The sequence below is a fragment of the Etheostoma spectabile genome, unplaced genomic scaffold (genome assembly GCF_008692095.1).
Source record: "Etheostoma spectabile isolate EspeVRDwgs_2016 unplaced genomic scaffold, UIUC_Espe_1.0 scaffold00569331, whole genome shotgun sequence".
Classification (NCBI taxonomy): Eukaryota; Metazoa; Chordata; class Actinopteri; order Perciformes; family Percidae; genus Etheostoma; species Etheostoma spectabile.
In genome coordinates, this window is record NW_022605066.1 from 1019730 (window position 1) to 1036607 (window position 16878).

The 16878-nt window shown below is 44.8% G+C and overlaps 1 protein-coding gene across 2 annotated transcripts in view; it reads left to right on the forward strand.

The window, feature by feature from the left end:
* LOC116684804 (zinc finger protein GLI2) overlaps positions 1–16878 on the forward strand; it is a 104487-nt gene that overhangs the window by 67808 nt on the left and 19801 nt on the right. For both annotated transcript variants that reach the window (XR_004330844.1, XM_032510237.1), the window contains exons 5-9: positions 2470–2673; positions 9246–9447; positions 11119–11317; positions 13264–13374; positions 13935–14075. Coding sequence is in view for 1 of the 2 variants with exons in the window: in XM_032510237.1 (XP_032366128.1) it covers positions 2470–2673; positions 9246–9447; positions 11119–11317; positions 13264–13374; positions 13935–14075 (857 nt within the window). In the remaining variant the exon portion in view is untranslated. The remainder of the gene's footprint in view (positions 1–2469; positions 2674–9245; positions 9448–11118; positions 11318–13263; positions 13375–13934; positions 14076–16878) is intronic.

A 16878-nucleotide genomic window follows, 5' to 3' on the forward strand; every position in this document is an offset into this window, starting at 1 on the left:
TGCACTGATCCATCTCTCCCTCTGCTTCCTTTACTCCCTAGAGATACTTTCCCACAGCCCAGCGAGCCTCAAAGACATCAGACATCTTTTATCAAAAGCCTTATGCCCCGGGGCATGCACGCAAGCACAAATCTTCAAATCTGTAAAGCAGATCCCTCGTCTCCTCCGTTGAGCCTTTCAGTTCTTCCGGTCTTGTCTTTGTTTTGTCGTTCTGTCAATGGCTATGTCAAATGACAAAAATCTAACAGTATTTTGCTCAGCCCCTCTTGTCAGACTTGTCAAAATGCGTCACTCCGTGGGTTATGACCACCGTGGGGTATAGAGCACTGCGGTGCGGTTGCTGCATTTGGTCTAAAGGGACCTTTAGGGAGAGGAGAGAGGGAGGTGTGTGTGTGCCGGTGAACTAGCCGTAAGGTTATAGCTGTGAGCATAGCAGTGCAGAGTTTATACAGTTTATCTGTAGGTAAATTCATGTTACAGCTCCTCAGGGCCCAGGCCAAGTTCCTGTGTCTTGCAGTGACGTGCGGTGATGTCAGTAAGAGGGTAGGCACTGAGTTATGAAAGCCAGATTACCTAATTTATTGTTTAGGCTAATAATCAAAACGTTACGCACAAGCGCGGCACACACGCGCGGTCGATAGCAAGACATTTCCAATTAATCTATCAATCAAAATCAATCTAATGTAATTATATAACACTTTACAACAACCAGCAGGCTACGGTGCTTAACAGAATGAGTATAATGACATCATCCAATAGAAAGAGAGAACATAGCGAACAGTAAAATCAGAAAAGGTCTCAAAGAAACAAAAGAATGAAACTGTCCCACCACAGCTACGGATTAAATGCCTGATTCAACAGATATGTCTTGAGTTTGGACCTAAAAAGAGCCACATCTGTAACAGTGCGAATATCGGGGGGTAACTTGTTCCAGAGTCTCGGGGGACCAACCGCAAAAGCCTAACTCCACCACCGTTTACACCTGGACCTTAGGACTTCTAAAACCAGCTGATTTGAAGAGCGCAATGACAGTGTGTTAAGATTTCAGACAAATACTCTGGGTGACATATTTTTTCTTTCTCTCTCTCTCTCTCTCTCTCTCTCTCTCTCTCTCTCTCTCTTTCTCTCTCTCTCTCTCTCTCTCACACACACACACACACACACGTTAATGTCCAGCATCAGAATGCTATCAGAAAGTTATGAAACCATCTTAGTTCTGATTATTGCACAGCGGCTAATTATGTTTGTCAGTCCCAGTCAGCAACAATGAAAACACACACTGCTCAACTGAATATGAAGGCAGATGGCTAGCAGCATTAGTTCAATCACACTAAGCCCAAAATAGTTTCTGACTCACCAATCGGTAGATTTGTACATAAAATCCATCCGACGCTTTCTCGTGAAGGCCTCGATCACAGCGTTGTAAAACTCGTCTTTACGGCGCTTTAGTTTGCATAGTCTCTGACTCGGCGAGGGCTGAAAGACGTGCTGACCCGGTCCGGTTCCGACTGGATGTTTGGATCCGTTTCAGGGTGGAGGATGTGCGAAGCTGTAGTTGCCGGTATTATATGAGCTGACGGTTTTTCCTGCTTGGTTAAAGCTGCGGGCGGGTTGTTCAGATCCAGGACCCCGTAGAGGTCCCGCCGCTCACTGTTAGCACGGCCACATAGCCACATCTCTTCTTCCGTACCAGTCAGTTTGAAACGATGCGACGAGTATTTGTCCCTTTTGCTGCAGTAGTCCAGTTTAGAGAAATTCCTCACCGCTGTGATGTCGGCGGACACCGCTGCTGTCATTTTGACTTTGAATTTCGCGGGGATTGCGTTCACAACGTAGCTGGTGTAATGACGTCAGCTACGCAAAGGGCCAGTAATATCTCGATTTTAATTGGTTCATGTTTGATATCTAACGGAGACGATTACTGGCATAACACATTTACGTACAAAGGCACGGCAGAGTTGTGCCTTTTGACGTACATGTTAAAGAATACAGGATCGAAGTGCGCATGCGCAACATTGGCTAATCGCTTGAATGGGCAGTAAAGGCACTGCTTATTCTGCCTTTTTTTCTATTTGATCATGCGTAACTGCTACATTTGTCATCGTACCGTCTAAATAATTGGAACAACACACATATAAATCACAAGAATAAACAGTAAAAATACAAATTCAAGTTTATAATACATTTATTTAATAAACATTTTTATCCTTGAACAGTTAGCAGTTAGCCACCGAGCTAAGGCTCACTCTCTTAAGGTGGGCTAGCTTGAAGGTGGAGTCTTTCTCCATGTTTTGCTTTAGTAATCTCTCCCTCGCTGTAACCGACAACCACCAAACCTAGGTTGCAAGTAACTGTGCGATGATGTCCCTGATATGCAACTGAGTCGTCATCTGCACCTAACACACTATTATTTCCACTAGAGAAAAATGAACCTGTCATCTCCTGTTTGTTCCTCCCATTTCTCTGCAGTGACCCACGAACACCTGAAGGAGCGCGCCCTGTTCAGCCTCCCCCCTCCACCGCCGGGGGCCAACCCCACCGAGTACTACCACCTGATGGCCAGTGCCAGCCAGCGGAGCCCGTACGGTGACCTGCTGATGCAGAGCAGTGCAGCGGCGGCGGCGGCGGCTGCGGCTGCGGCTCATCTACCGGATTACATCAGCCCCGTGGATGGTGAGGATCAGACAGCGTGTGCTTTGTTGCCTTTTGAAAGAAATACAACTCAGGATGTTTTACTAAGTATTACTACCGATACACTAGAAATCTGTGCACATCCATAATCCATCCAGGGAAGGCAGCATTTGAATGTGCCAGTAGCTATCTGTGTTTGAACCTAGTGTGGGGGGTATCAATGCTCAATAGTCACAGCTGATAAGATTATACATTAAAAAGACAAACACATCTGGCTGTGACACTGTTCACACAAAAGGAGCTGGCAAACGTTTCAAGGGAAGTCTTTTTAACTGCCAAAGGGGATGGTCATCGCTCACTTTTAGTGATAAACCCACTCCCCCTGAATGATTTGCATAACATCAAATACAGGGAGGAGGGCCAGAAGATTCAAGAGATCCGTTAGCCTTGGAGCTTAGCAAACGTGGGTATTTTATAAACCAGATCCAAAAGAGAATGGAATGCAACGCATACTGAATCACCAACATGACGCTGTATGTCAGTGGGATATTTTCATGTAAAAGTATTTTTCATTATCTCTAATTAACTCCCAACCCAGTAATACTAAAGCACATGCATGCCTTTCATCCCTGGTACAAGAGCAACAGCCAGATTTAACAGCCATCTTGCCCTTTGTTCTCAGCACCAAGCATGTTGATACCATCCTCTTATTCTTCCTCTAGAGGCTTTTTCACGCAAGAGTTCCCCACATCAAAGGCGTCGGAGAGTTTTGGACTTATATGTAGCATGGGGGCTAGTTGAGGGTTGAGGGTGCATGAACACTAAAAGCCCCAAGGCCAGGCGCTCGTAAAAACATGCGTTACTTTAGAGTCTCTCATTCTGATGGTGTTTCAGGTGTGTTGCTACCGTTGCTATGGGCTACAAACAAATCCAAGATAACTATTAAAAAAGGGGCAGCATGAAGAGAATATGGCTGTGTGAGGCAGAGGAGTGTTACCCTGGGACCTTTGTGGCTGCTCTCTGTGTCAGGCAGTTAAGGCAGAGATTAACCTCAGTGGGCTGCATGCGCTGTCCCGTTAATGGCAGGGATGAGGCAGTTTAACACACACACACACACAGTGGTGCACAAATAATCAAACAGCCAGGCAAATGCTCACAAACTCATACACGTGTTTGCACACAAACTCACAGAGGCCGGCCTGTTCTCTCATGGCAGTAGGAACCGCGGCCCGCTATCAAGATGACGGTCAGGCACCAGAACAGACGTTTGATTTCAGCAGCGAAACGCATCCAAGAATCCTTCAGCCCTTATGAATGGGGAATAGAAAGAGCACAGAGTGGAAAAAACTGTCCGTGAAAGTCAGCCTTTTCGATGCCTGATAATGAAATCCTCCCGTTGGCTCCGACGCCAGCCCCGCGCCAGGAGCACTCGCTCTTTCTTTCATCTCCTCCAACCAACCACCCACCCAGAAAAAGAAAACGGCCCCGGTGCTTTCAACGCTGCAGTGTCACGCTCGGCCAAGTCACTGCATGACACTAATGCAGGCATCTGCACGCACAGGTAGGAAAAGACAACAGAGAGAACAAAAGTGAATCAGATACGGGATCGTTTGGCAATTTAATCTTTGAAATGACCTCAATCACTTAGTCAAACACGGCGGTGCTGAAAGGGACCACCTCTCCTCCCTCCTCCTCCAACCACCTCCTCAGTGACCGCTGCTGTGCTGCCTTGCCCACACTTGTTTGGCGAGGCTGTTTGCCACATAGCCCCCCCCCCCCCCCCCCCAACCCGGTGTCCACACATGCTGCCACCATCCCGGCAGCTTTTCTTTAGTGTTGGCCCATGCTAGGAGTGATGTGGTCAGTTTTAGGCCACACTGCCATTTTGGTGGTTCTTCCATTGCGGCCTCCAGAGACAGGGCCCATATTGACCAAGACGGCCAGCTAATGGTCGTTGCGGGCAGCCTCGGCCTGAATCAAAGACCTTATTTACTGCCAGAGCGTGGGAGGAGGAGTGGCGGCAGAGGTGGCAAATATGTGCTTCATCCTTTACCGTTAGTTTTGGAAGGCAGCGCAGATAAAACCCATATTAAAAATCAATTTATGCACTAATATTTAGCAGACCCACCGCAAAAAACTGGGAGCCCTCAGTGAACCCATAGTACGGCTTCTCACCCGCCTCCCCCTCCTGCCCCTGTTTATCCTCTGGATAAGTGAATTGAGAGGCTGAACCAGGTAACACTGAGTGCTGCTGTGCAGAATTGTGCCGGTGGAAAAGCTGTGGACACATGCATCAGTGGGGAAGGGGGGATGTGACAGGGCTGCAGGTCTTACCGTTTCACTCATGCGTTCAAGGATTTACTGTTGGGCACGCCTCAAGTCAGACACTTAAACACAGGAATTTGTCTGTTATAAGAAGGAGACATTTAAAAATCATGCAGGCCCCGCTGCAGACTTTGGGAAAACTTCCTTTCATGTACTCAGTAAAAAACACAAAACCCACCCAGCAGAATGGTTGTTTGATTGCACTTGTTTTCTTGTGTAAGATACATAAGGTGCTGCCCCCACCCCCCACCCTACAGTTCTCATGCGGGACTAAAAGCCAGGGAATAAAAATGCGTTTTTAGTCGCGATTTAAAAACCGGAAAAAAAGCCATCTTCAATGACATCATTTATCCTTTTGGTTCACCACTTCTACAATGGAACACATTATAGAAGAGGAATTGTGGTCCGGAGAATACCTTATTTAATCATATAATGTTAAATGGCCTCTAATGCCTCTTCATACCATTTGTGGCAAAGAAAACCACACTATAGGACTTATATGAGAGAGAATTCTCAGACTGCATACGCAAACACTTACTTATATGTGGCTTCATGAGCACATGGGTGGAGGTTTGAGCATAAACACACACGCAAACACAACGCCGGCTTTGGGCTGGACACTGGGGGCTCATAGAGGATTCGGCGCGAGCCCCCTCGCTAATAAAATTCACAGTGTTAGTATTAGTGAGATTTAGCAGGAAAAATAAACATTTTCCCTCTCCGACTGGCCCGTGGGGGGGTGAGGCTGGCTGAAGTTGTGGAGCCCTGGGGTCCTGCTGGCACCAACTCAAGTTGTTGTGGTGTGGGGGGGGGGGGGGGGATTTGCTTAGGCCTGGCTCACCCCAGTCGAGGTCATGGGGAACAAGCCAAAGATTACCCAAAAGCAAATTACGTAGGACCACGTTTCAGTAGCGATTGTGATTGGTTTAAAGAAATGTCAACAAACCAGAGCATGTTTTTCTCCCATCCAGGAATGCTGTGTAAACAGACCCTAGACTAGGTTTCGGATTACATAACGATGTTGCTAACTTGACCTCCAGAGACCTCTTGGATTTGTCCCCAGTGGTCTAGTGGTGTCTTCATAAGGGGGGTTTACTGTGTTGGGGCTCCCTTGTCCCTCCCTATGTACACACAAACGTGTCTGCAAAACCTTACCGTGCACGGCAGCTGATTTCACAAAATATCATGCAAGAATCGCTGCCAGGTAATTTTTGAAAGGTCCTTCCAACGACGCCTTCTCTCAGACGACTCCATGACTTTAATTTGAAAGTAAACAATTCACATTTTTACACGCCAAGCACATTGGACTGACCCACACCTTGTCAAGAGAGCTGATTAACCAGATTTGAGTCTGCAGCAGCTGATGTAATGTAATCAGCTCGCTAACCTTACATCCATCACATCACCTTCCTCAGGAATAGTTTCTCCCTCTCGCTTGTGAATTTCATCGGTGTCTCCGCTCACAGGCGATGTAGTCGTTTTGACATAGTCATGTGTGTGCACAATAAGCAGGTAGGCTGCTGGTTTCACTCAGTCCATTTTACACCCCCGCAAGGACCTTATGGGTTATGGAATGAGAGAGTTTCCATGTTTTAGGGAAATGTGGCCGTGTGCTCGGGGCCAGGATGACACTGAGAGCTAGCTGCTTCTGGGGGATTAGCACAACCCTCCAATTAAAGTGTTTTCATTTTCCACAAAGCCATTTCAGTTAAAACTGCGCAGACAAACGCTTAAAATAATCCCGCACGCTCGCACACACACACATACACTGTCCTCACTCTCATCCCTTTTTTAATATGTATTTCTTTTCTTTACTGTATCGATGTGCACTGGTGCGCCTGTAATTATGACTTTCTATATAAATCCAGATCCCACAATTACAACCCGCCCATGATGCAGTCCCACACATAGACACGCACACTCCCATACACACACACACACACACACACACACATATGCCATATATTACCACATACTGCAGCACCACCAAGGCCTGTGCAACATCTGTTTTCTCACTCGCTGCCGGAACCTGCTCACCCTTTCAATTATAAGTGCCACCTATAAAACACTCCTTTACCAAGTGGCGAGAGTTGTGTGTGCACGTTTGTGTGAAATTTGTTCCAGGTAAAATTAGGTTACACCATTGGAACATGACTGTGCTACACAAAACTAGCTTGTTTGCACCTTAGCTTTAGGAGAAGCGACATTATAGACAGTGGAGCTTTTGTCGGTGGAGGCGTTAAGAATTCCTCCGAGGCTGATGTATGGATTGAGGGGGTGGTTTGAAGTTGGAGGTAGAGGGCGGTGTTTTGGGCACAGTGCCCAGAAGGGTGAGGCAGGCGCCAGGCTAGCAGGCCACCAGGCTGTGAGGCCTGTTTCCTGCTTTATAAAAGGGGAATATTAATAACTTATCTCCCATTAAATCTGTTGGCGAGACAGAAACAGAAAGTCCCTGCAGCCCCACGTCCCCGTATGCCATGCATAGCTCATCAGAAAGAACTCCTCATTCATGACGATGCATGGATCGCCCGCCTCTCCACCCTCCACATTCCTTTTCCATCACTCCCTTCCCGCGTCCCTCCTTTACTCCATCCCTTTTTCTCTATGTAGTTAACCCTTGTTTACGTGTTCCTGTTTAAATCGATCTAAAGTACAAACCATAACAGCTAGAGAAGTCATTTTTTTTCAGAGCAGAAATCTAATATAAGGCTTCTTTTCTTTGCTGGATGGACATGATGAAGTCATCACGTTAAATCACAACAGACCTTTACACTCTGCTCATTTAAATGTTATATATACTGTTTATATAATCATATCTCAAAAATGTAAACATGTAAACACGTAAACATATTCCATATTTCTTTCTTTTTATTTAAATACAATTTTAGCTTTGGTTGTACTGATTTTAGGGACATTTAACATTTGAAGAGGCTCCAAAAAATGACATCACAATAATAAAAAACTACCTATGTAGACACTGGAGAGCTGTTTCTACTGCAGTGCAACCAGTTAACCAGAGAGGACACAGTCATTTATTTATTGGCCCGACTGTAAAGAGGCACATTCCTGAGGCCCGTTTGTTGTTTTTCCAACTCTTTCATACACGACTCTATCATATATACCACTCTTTTTTTTTTTAGGCCCCCCAACTACCGTTGTCTTCCGTGCTGGGGGCCTTTTTAACTAAGTGCATATGCCTCTGCTTTACGACTTGCCACCTCCAAACATAATAGTTTTGGGTCCTGGTTTATGGCTGGAGGTCTGGCGCGGTGATTATGGCGGTGCCTGGATTCATTTTGCTCGAGGGGTTTGTGAGTTCCACCAGCAAAGAGTCGGGGATTGACTACATATTGACAGCAGTGAAGCTGATGTGTAGGAAATGTGTTCTTAGGTGAGTTGTGATGGGCCTATTAGGAGTTTCCTGCCTCTCGCGCCTCTGATGATGTCTGCTGTAAGACCTAATTACACAAGTGCACAAAGACACACATGCCAGTCCCTGCTCTCCGTCCCCTCACACTGTGAAGCAGCACCTGTTGGTTCCATGCAAGTGTGGGAGCGGGAGCTAGCTACATGCCCCAGAAATGTAAAAGAAATAAATACACTCAAATAATGTACGGAAAAACAAAAGCCTGGGAAATAGTTCATGGGAAAGTAGCCTCCCCCCATCATTTTCTTGTGTTTTTTTTTTCAATGTAAAAAAGAAAATAGTAATAATAATGATAGCCAGGTCTAGCGGAAGGTCGTGAACCCACCTTTGTGAGCAAGCCTTGTTCTTTTCTTAATGGTATTCTGAGATCAATTTGTTTAAATTGCCTCCATTTAACTTGTTCAAGTACAGCGGTCTGAAAGAGATTGCTATCACGGTAATTACTGAGAATGATTGGGGCGATGCATTATGCATAAGAGGATGTTAAATAGGGGAGCTGTGTGTATGTGTGTGTGTGTGTGTGTGTGTGTGTGTGTGTGTGTGTGTGTGTGTGTTTGTGTGTGTTTGTGTGTGTTTGTGTGTGTGTCTGAGAGATGCAGGAGATGGAGTGTAGCTTAGCGTGGCGTTGACCTGGACTACAATGCTCAGGGCTGAACGTTCCTCCTAACGTGGTCCAGCGTAACTGCAGGTTTCTTTTGAGGGCAGGCAGAGGTTTAGTGGAAGTCCGAGCTATTTACACATTAGTTTTCTTGCCTGTTGACTGTGAGCCACCAAAGTTGTGTCCTCAAAGTTTGTAACGCTGCACGTTAGACATCCCGATCATTTTTTTCTTCTATTGCGATCCCTGTGCGTCTGTGTCCAGTGTCACGTTTCTCCAGCCCACGGCTGACACCGCGACTGAGCAGGAAGAGGGCGCTGTCCATCTCCCCGCTGTCAGATGCCAGCATCGATCTGCAGACCATGATCCGCACCTCACCCAACTCTCTGGTGGCCTACATAAACAACTCCCGCTCCAGCTCGGCCGCAAGCAGCTCCTACGGACACCTGTCCGTTGGAGGGATCAGGTAGGTAGACACTGCACATACACACATACAGTAGGAGTTGGTACCCTCCCCCCCTGCTGGTTCAGCACTGGTAGCCCCCCACGCTCTGACATCTCTCCGTTTGTGCATTAATGGGTCCTGAGCATGTGTGTGTATTCCAAGCCTGTGTGTAGTGATTTCTAACAAACAGAGTGTAAAATTGTAATTTCCCAACTGGGGATCAATAAAAAAAAGTATGAATCAAAAAATAAAAATGTACCAGCATTGAGCATTCTGTGCGTACAGTAAAAATAAAGGTCATACAGTTTTTTTTCAAAATTCCCAGATAGCTAGTTCCAATAGCGTTCTTTTACTGTATTCCAATAATGCAGATTTACCTCTGACAATGATTGATAGTACTTTAAAAAGTACAACTTTTTGTATCCTACTGTATTCCAGTAATTTTGACTTTATCTCCTATATCAGTTTAGAAATTTACAAAATGTGAACCTTGAGCTGCACATTTTTCAGGTCCTTAACGCGTTGCATTTGTTGAAATAAAACCAGTGAGAAAATCAGAATCAGAATCAGAATCAGCTTTATTGACCAGGTATGAAGACACATACGAGGAATTTTCCTTTGGAGCATAGTTGCTCACAATGTGCTTACACATTCAAAACAAACAACCCAAAAAACAATATATACACACTAATATAGACACACTAATATATACATACTCCAAACAGAAACAATGTAGAGAGATGAGTGCAATGAAGAGACCAATGTGGAACATAATGCAAAGGGTACTGGGATAAATAGTATTAAGTTATTATATTACAATATGAACAGTATGAACATTATGAACAGTTCTGAAATAGATTATATGAATAATGGATAATAAGTGAGATATGAGAATGAGAATGATGAATAAATACTAAATAAATGGAATAAATGGAATAATAGTGGAACCAGTAAACAGGTGCTGTAGAGACAGTGTTACTGGGTTATTGGCCAGAATTGAATCCGGCACTGTTGGTCAGTAGTCAGCTGTTCATCAGAGAGATGGCCTGTGGGTAAATGCGTTTTTTCTGTGTGTCCCATTTCTTTTTTTATACAATTGAGCAGCCAATAGTTACAGTATAGAAGAATAGATGTTTTATGCTTTACAAATGTTGTATTTTTCTACAAAAGCTCAATTTTTGTCCCAAAAAACTATTACCAACACATAAATCATCCCCATTGGGTGACATATTTCTTCACCAAAACCACTGGCATTAGGTTATACTCACAAACACCATCCTACTGCTGCAAATACTCACTATTGTTCCAAATGTGTATTAATCCGCCGCTGAAAATAGTCCCCGACAAAAGCGCAATTTACTCCTGTTTAAATAATTTTTCCTAAAAAAAACACAGTGCTCAGCTGTTTTGGGACATTGCATTCAGCATTTTACATTCAGTAAAAACACAGACAAGGTCTAAGAGTCAGAAAGCACTGAGTAGACGGACTTATGCTTTGTTGGTTTCAACAGTAGTAGTAGTACTACTAATCCCAACATCCCTTGGCAGTGAGGATTAGGCAAAAACAGGACACACAAATCAGTTGGAAATCATTAAAATAATTCTAGTGTGGGTATTGAATTTGAATATTGGCCCTAAGTCTCCATTCCTACTTGCCGGGACATGACTTCTTTCCTTTCCCATCATACTCAGCCCCTCGTTCAGCTTCCCTCATCCCATCAACCCGGTGGCGTACCAGCAGCTGTTGTCCCAGCAGAGGAGTCTCAACGCCTTCGGCCACACACCTCCTCTCATCCAACAATCGGCGTCCTCCTTCTCTGCTCGCCAACACCCCCTCCCAGCTTCACCCATGTCCACCTCCCACAACAGCTCAAACTCTGAGGCAAACCAGGTAGGAATGGGAGCATTCGTACCTCGGAATGTTACACTTTCTCTAATAATGTTGCACAAATTCAAGGGCAGACACACTTTCTCTACTTTAGATCCATGGATATGGATGTGTAGTGTGTAGGATTGATTGATCCATCCATCCATCTTCAATGATTCAGATAATTCTTTTCTTACTTTCATGTAATACATCTTGGGCGGAGAGAGAGGGGCGGGGTATGACGTGCGACAAAAGGTCCCAATGCCATTGATGAACGTACCTAAGCAGACATTTTTAAAACAGGAGACGTGGACAGTAGTCTTGGCGGTCTGGGCTACGTTTGGCATGGAAAACAGTGAGACTTTGACTTCGACTTAGACTTCCCTTTATTGATCCTTTTGGGATGACTCCCACGAGGAAATTGAAAACAATGAGTGAGACAAAACAATGGAGAAAAATATAGTATTAATTGTTGATGGACAAGACCCAAAATTGGGCCATATTAAAGGTGAAAATTAGACTTTTTCTGCATTTAAAATCGCAATCTCATAGAGCCAAAAGCTGAAAGCTTTAAATGTCTAATGTTTTAAACAAATAGTCCTAAACAAGGAACCAGGTAAAGCATGTTGCGCTTCATACACGACTTACATAATCACTTGATGAGCACCATCTAATGATCAACATATCAACGCTTTTTCAGAATTGAGGATAAAGGCTTGGACTCCACATGTGCCCTACTGTACATTTACAAGTTGTCATGCATTAAGTGTTTTTTGTGAGTTGTCTCAGGGCAGAAATATGCAGGAGGCCTCCCATGTGCCATCTGTCTTCCTTCCTACTGTCTCCTCGGTCTGTCTTTATCAGCCCACAGTATACAACGCAGCCTAATGTAATGTAAACTTCCCACTCCGTGAATCACGCCACCTCACACTGCTGTCAGCTGCCTCCTGCCGCTGTGTCAGCGCACTGTCTACTGACACACTCTAAGAGTATCCATGTATCTTTTTGCGTATACGCTCACACACACACACACACAAACAGGACACACCCCCATTCACACACACTCTTGGCTTCTTTTCAGCAGTGATCAGAACCATATTTCCCTCTCGGTTTCCAGCCAGCTGAATGAATCATTGAGGCCCCCAGGCATCTCGAACTGCACTGTAGCGTCTGGGTGGGATTAGGAGACCCCCCCCCCTCTAATATTGGACCCCCTCCAGTGAACGGCAAAACACACACACACACACAGTCCTGTATCAGCTGCTATACATTTAAATCTTTCCTTTCTTTTGGTCTTCATTAGAGCTTTAACAGGCCTTGTGTGTCTTTGTCTTTCTGTCGTCTTAAAAAATCTGTTGGCAGATCAAAGCACCCCCCCCAGCCCCCACGACCCTGCCGCCTTCCCCCCTCAGAGGGCAATAACTCCTCTTCTTTCATATTTCCTTGTGGCTTTTGGCAATCGTAGAGCAGTCTAAACTGTTTAGTCTCGGCGGCGGGTCGAAGTCTGACTTATAGGCCGCGGTGCCTGGCACAACAATGTCTCCACACAACTCTTTGCAGCCGACTGTCGAGCCCAAAACAACTGCGTGGTATCTCCTTGACTTCATTATCTCTTTTCCCTTCGTCGCCCTGTGTGGTGACTGTGTGCAATGTGCTGGTTTAATAAAGGGAATGGGGGGGGGTTAAATGAGTGTGAGCACTAATGGATGGATGGAAACGTAGCTTGATGTTGATGTGTTAGGCTTGATGGAATGATTCACATGGTATGAATGAGCGGGTCGTTGGGTCAGTGGATGGGTGTTTGAATAAATGGAGACATTTTAAATCTGTTTTTGGTTTCCCAGAATTTCTATGCATGAATGACAAAAGGAGCATGGTTAAAAACTATATTATTCGGCCTCCTTTTCTGCTTCAAGATGTCACATCCGCTACACTAAAAAAAACTGTCTCTGTTCTCATCTGTCCTTCAGAATGCCAGTGGAGACCCCGCGGTCAGTAGCACAGTCAACCCGTTGATCACCAAGAGGTCAAAGGTTAAGACGGAAGCAGAGGGTTCGCTTCCCATCTCACCATCCTCTCATGTAAGACAATTAAAAGAAAATAGTGGAAATAAGTCAAGAGTCTGAAATCCTGAAGAAAAAGAAAAGACAAAAGGTCGCATTAGATGGGAGGTTTTTCTAGTTGCACTGCACATTTCAGACCATTGCTTTACTTTTTTTTCAGAAATTTACTTTTTGGATCTGCAATGACCTTTAAAAAATCCTAAATAACTACATGGGTTGTTGTTTGTGTGCTCTGGCTATCTCTATCACAGCTTCAGCTTCCTATAGTGGACAAATAGTCCCCGCTTTACCTGCAGTTGCACATGTGCCTCCCATTGAATAAAATTGCAGCTTTAATCAATGACGAGAGGTGTGTCACGCATTGCGATCAAGCAACAACTCATTAGGATTAATAAACAGATAAGATAAGAGAGATGCAAAGCAGTACAGACCATATTGACCACAGATTCAGATAAAAGATGTACAGTAGTCTGTGTGTGCATGCTTTTATTCTTGTCATCTATACACATTAATGGATACACATGGACGGTACTGTTTGTTAGCCCCCTTTCTGACAAAGTGCTGTCCCCTTTCTCCAGGACCACTGTGGGGGGGTCTTGGACCTGAGTGAGGATCTGGATAAAGACGAGTGCAAACAGGAACCCGAGGCCATATATGAGACCAACTGCCACTGGGAGGGCTGCAGCAAGGAGTATGACACCCAGGACCAACTTGTTCATGTGAGTGATAGGCGTGCTATCCTAATGCTACTATTGAGACTTATTAAAAAAACAGCAAGTGTTACTCTATTACAGCCCCGAGACTACACTGGAAATCCCACTGGGAAATAGAGCTGCAAAGATTATACCAGGGAGAGACAGGGCAGGGACCCCCTATCACATATGTATATATATATATATATTGTATTAAAATGAAGTTGCATATATAACTGGGCCTACAAAAACTTGCAGGGTGGCCTAAAGCCTAAATACATTATTAAAATAATTGTTGTTTTATTGTTAGACTTACATGTGTCACAGTGAATCCTCAGGATGAACCGGATCAGCGGATGGTTACCTTAGTGACCACCTTACCTACAGGGCCAGTTAGCCTATCATGAGTGGGGGTTTTATTTTTCCACAAATAGGCTGAATTATATATGTTAATATGTTACACGTTAAACTTTCAAAAAAGTAACAATAATTAGGGGTCCCGGACCCCCTGTTGAAGATCTCTGGATTAGTCGATTAATCGGTTTGACTCATTACATATGAAAAAGAGTAAAAACCCAGCGTGTTAAATGGGAATACGTTCTAGTTTCTTCTCGCCTCTGTGACAGTAAACCAAATATCTTTGAGTTGTGGACAGAACGAGACACATCATGGACATGAGGACCTCATCTTGGGCTTTGAGGAACACTGATCCATATTTTTCACCATTTTCTGACGTTTTAGAGACTAAACAACTGAGCCATTCATCGGGAAAATACTCGAGAGATTAGAGCAAAGAAAAAAAATAAGCGTTCGTTTTTAGCGTACGTGCGTTTCCTTGGCTGTGGTGAAAGTAAATTCCAAACCATGCCATCGGAAACGCTGCATTTTGTTGTGTAAAAAAGGGAAAAGTTCAAAGAACTCTTCTGCTGCTCATTAAATGCATGCTGATGCTGTCCCGTTACTGATCCTTTCCTGTTGGGTTGACACGCGCAACCCTAATGAGACTGCCGGCTCTCGCCAAACTCAGGCCCAAGTCCTGCAGCTGTGCCCCTTGTCCCACCCCTAAACCCCTCAGCCCCATGACCCCTAACCCCTAACCCCCCGAAGCCCAGAGGGCCAGCCATAAATCCATCGTCATGCCAGAAGCTCTGGAGTTACGGAACCTCATGCTCCCCCTATTTCCAACTTCTCTTTTTGCTTTCTACTTTCTGGCTGTCAGTCATCCCGGAGCAGTGGTAGGAGGGGCATGTGTCAGGTCCACAGAACCACAGACCAGGGGGAATTGGTGGCTGATGGGCTGCTACGAGTCAGGGCCAGAGTTACCTTTTCAGAGCTGTTGCCCCAACTCCAGATCCCTAGCCACAAACTCTGTGAGAGCTCGCCAGGATTAGTGAGCAGGCTAGCACTTTGCCACTGTTCATCACATCCCCCCCCCCCCCCCCCCCCCCCCCCCCCGGCCTGTCTGACACCGCCTAGCAAGAGCCTGGGTCTGACCGAGGTTTCTTCCTAAAAGAAGTTTTTCCTCTCCACTGTCGCACTAAATGCTTGCTCTTGGGGAAATTACTAGAATTATTGGGACTTTATAAACAACAGATTGTGGTCTAGACCTACTCTATCTGTAAAGTGTCTCGAGATTACTGTTGTTATGATTTGAGACTATAAATAAAATTGAATGGAACAGGTGGGACAGGTGTTGGGTGTGGATAGACAATGTGAGGGCCAACACACTTCTTAAATCCTCACTGGACCATGTTTTTTTTTTTTTAAAGGCCTCTGCTTTCTGTCGAGTTTATAAAAAACAACCAAGAAACCAATGGTTGGTTGTAATAGTCCCCTTTTTTCTGCAAAAAGATCCTGAAAGCATGTCACTCAGCACAGACCCGCTTTCACACAAGGTTAATATTATACTATTATAATATGACAATATAAAAAAAACACACACCTGTGAGTTTTTCTGGCTTCTGCTTGACCAAAGTAATCCTGTTTCAAGGGTCCAAAAAGGATGGATTTTACACATGTACGTAATCCATTCCTCCTCCTTCACCTAAAATAGATCTCAGCAGAATGGTCAACCACTGAGCTTTTTTCGCGGGCGGAGAAGTGGCCACATAATTGGAGCGTTGTTGGCCTGGATGTCCTCCGGAAATGAAGTGGTTCCTCTGGGTGTGTGGATTTGCGTGTGGTGCACAGGATAAGAGTTTTTAAGTGTGTCTGTCCAGAAACGTGTGTGTGTGTGTGTGTGTGTGTGTGTGTGCGCGCAGTTTGTCTGCAACGTAATTTATTTGCGTGATGTGTCTGAGTTACTCACACAAAGCACTTGGGCTATGACGATATGCTTCTGTCCCGATTCGATTCTCTCACAATAGAATAGGGTGTCGGGCAACCGGAGAGCTCAGCTGGAAGAGCGGGCGCCCATATATAGAGGTTTACTCCTCGACACAGCAGGCCCAGGTTTGACTCCAACCTGCGGCCTTTTGCTGCATGTAATCCCCCCCCCCCCTTTCTCCCCTTTCATGTCTTCAGCTGTCCTGTCAACAAAGGCCTAAAATGTCCCCAAAAAAATCTTTAAAAAACATAAATACATGGGTGTCGGTTTGATTTGTATCACGAGGTTCATTTAGTCCGATTCTTAGAAGTATTGTGATTCGCTTTGTCTTTGAATAAAAAGCAAAAGTTGAATAATACACATCTAAGGACATCATGAGACATTTCTAAAAAATATGATTGCATGCAAAAAAATGAATGCACATCACATTTATTTCATTTGCATAGAAGTAAAATAACGTGTATTTACAGCTTTCCGTCTGTGTTGCTGGAAGTGGACATGACG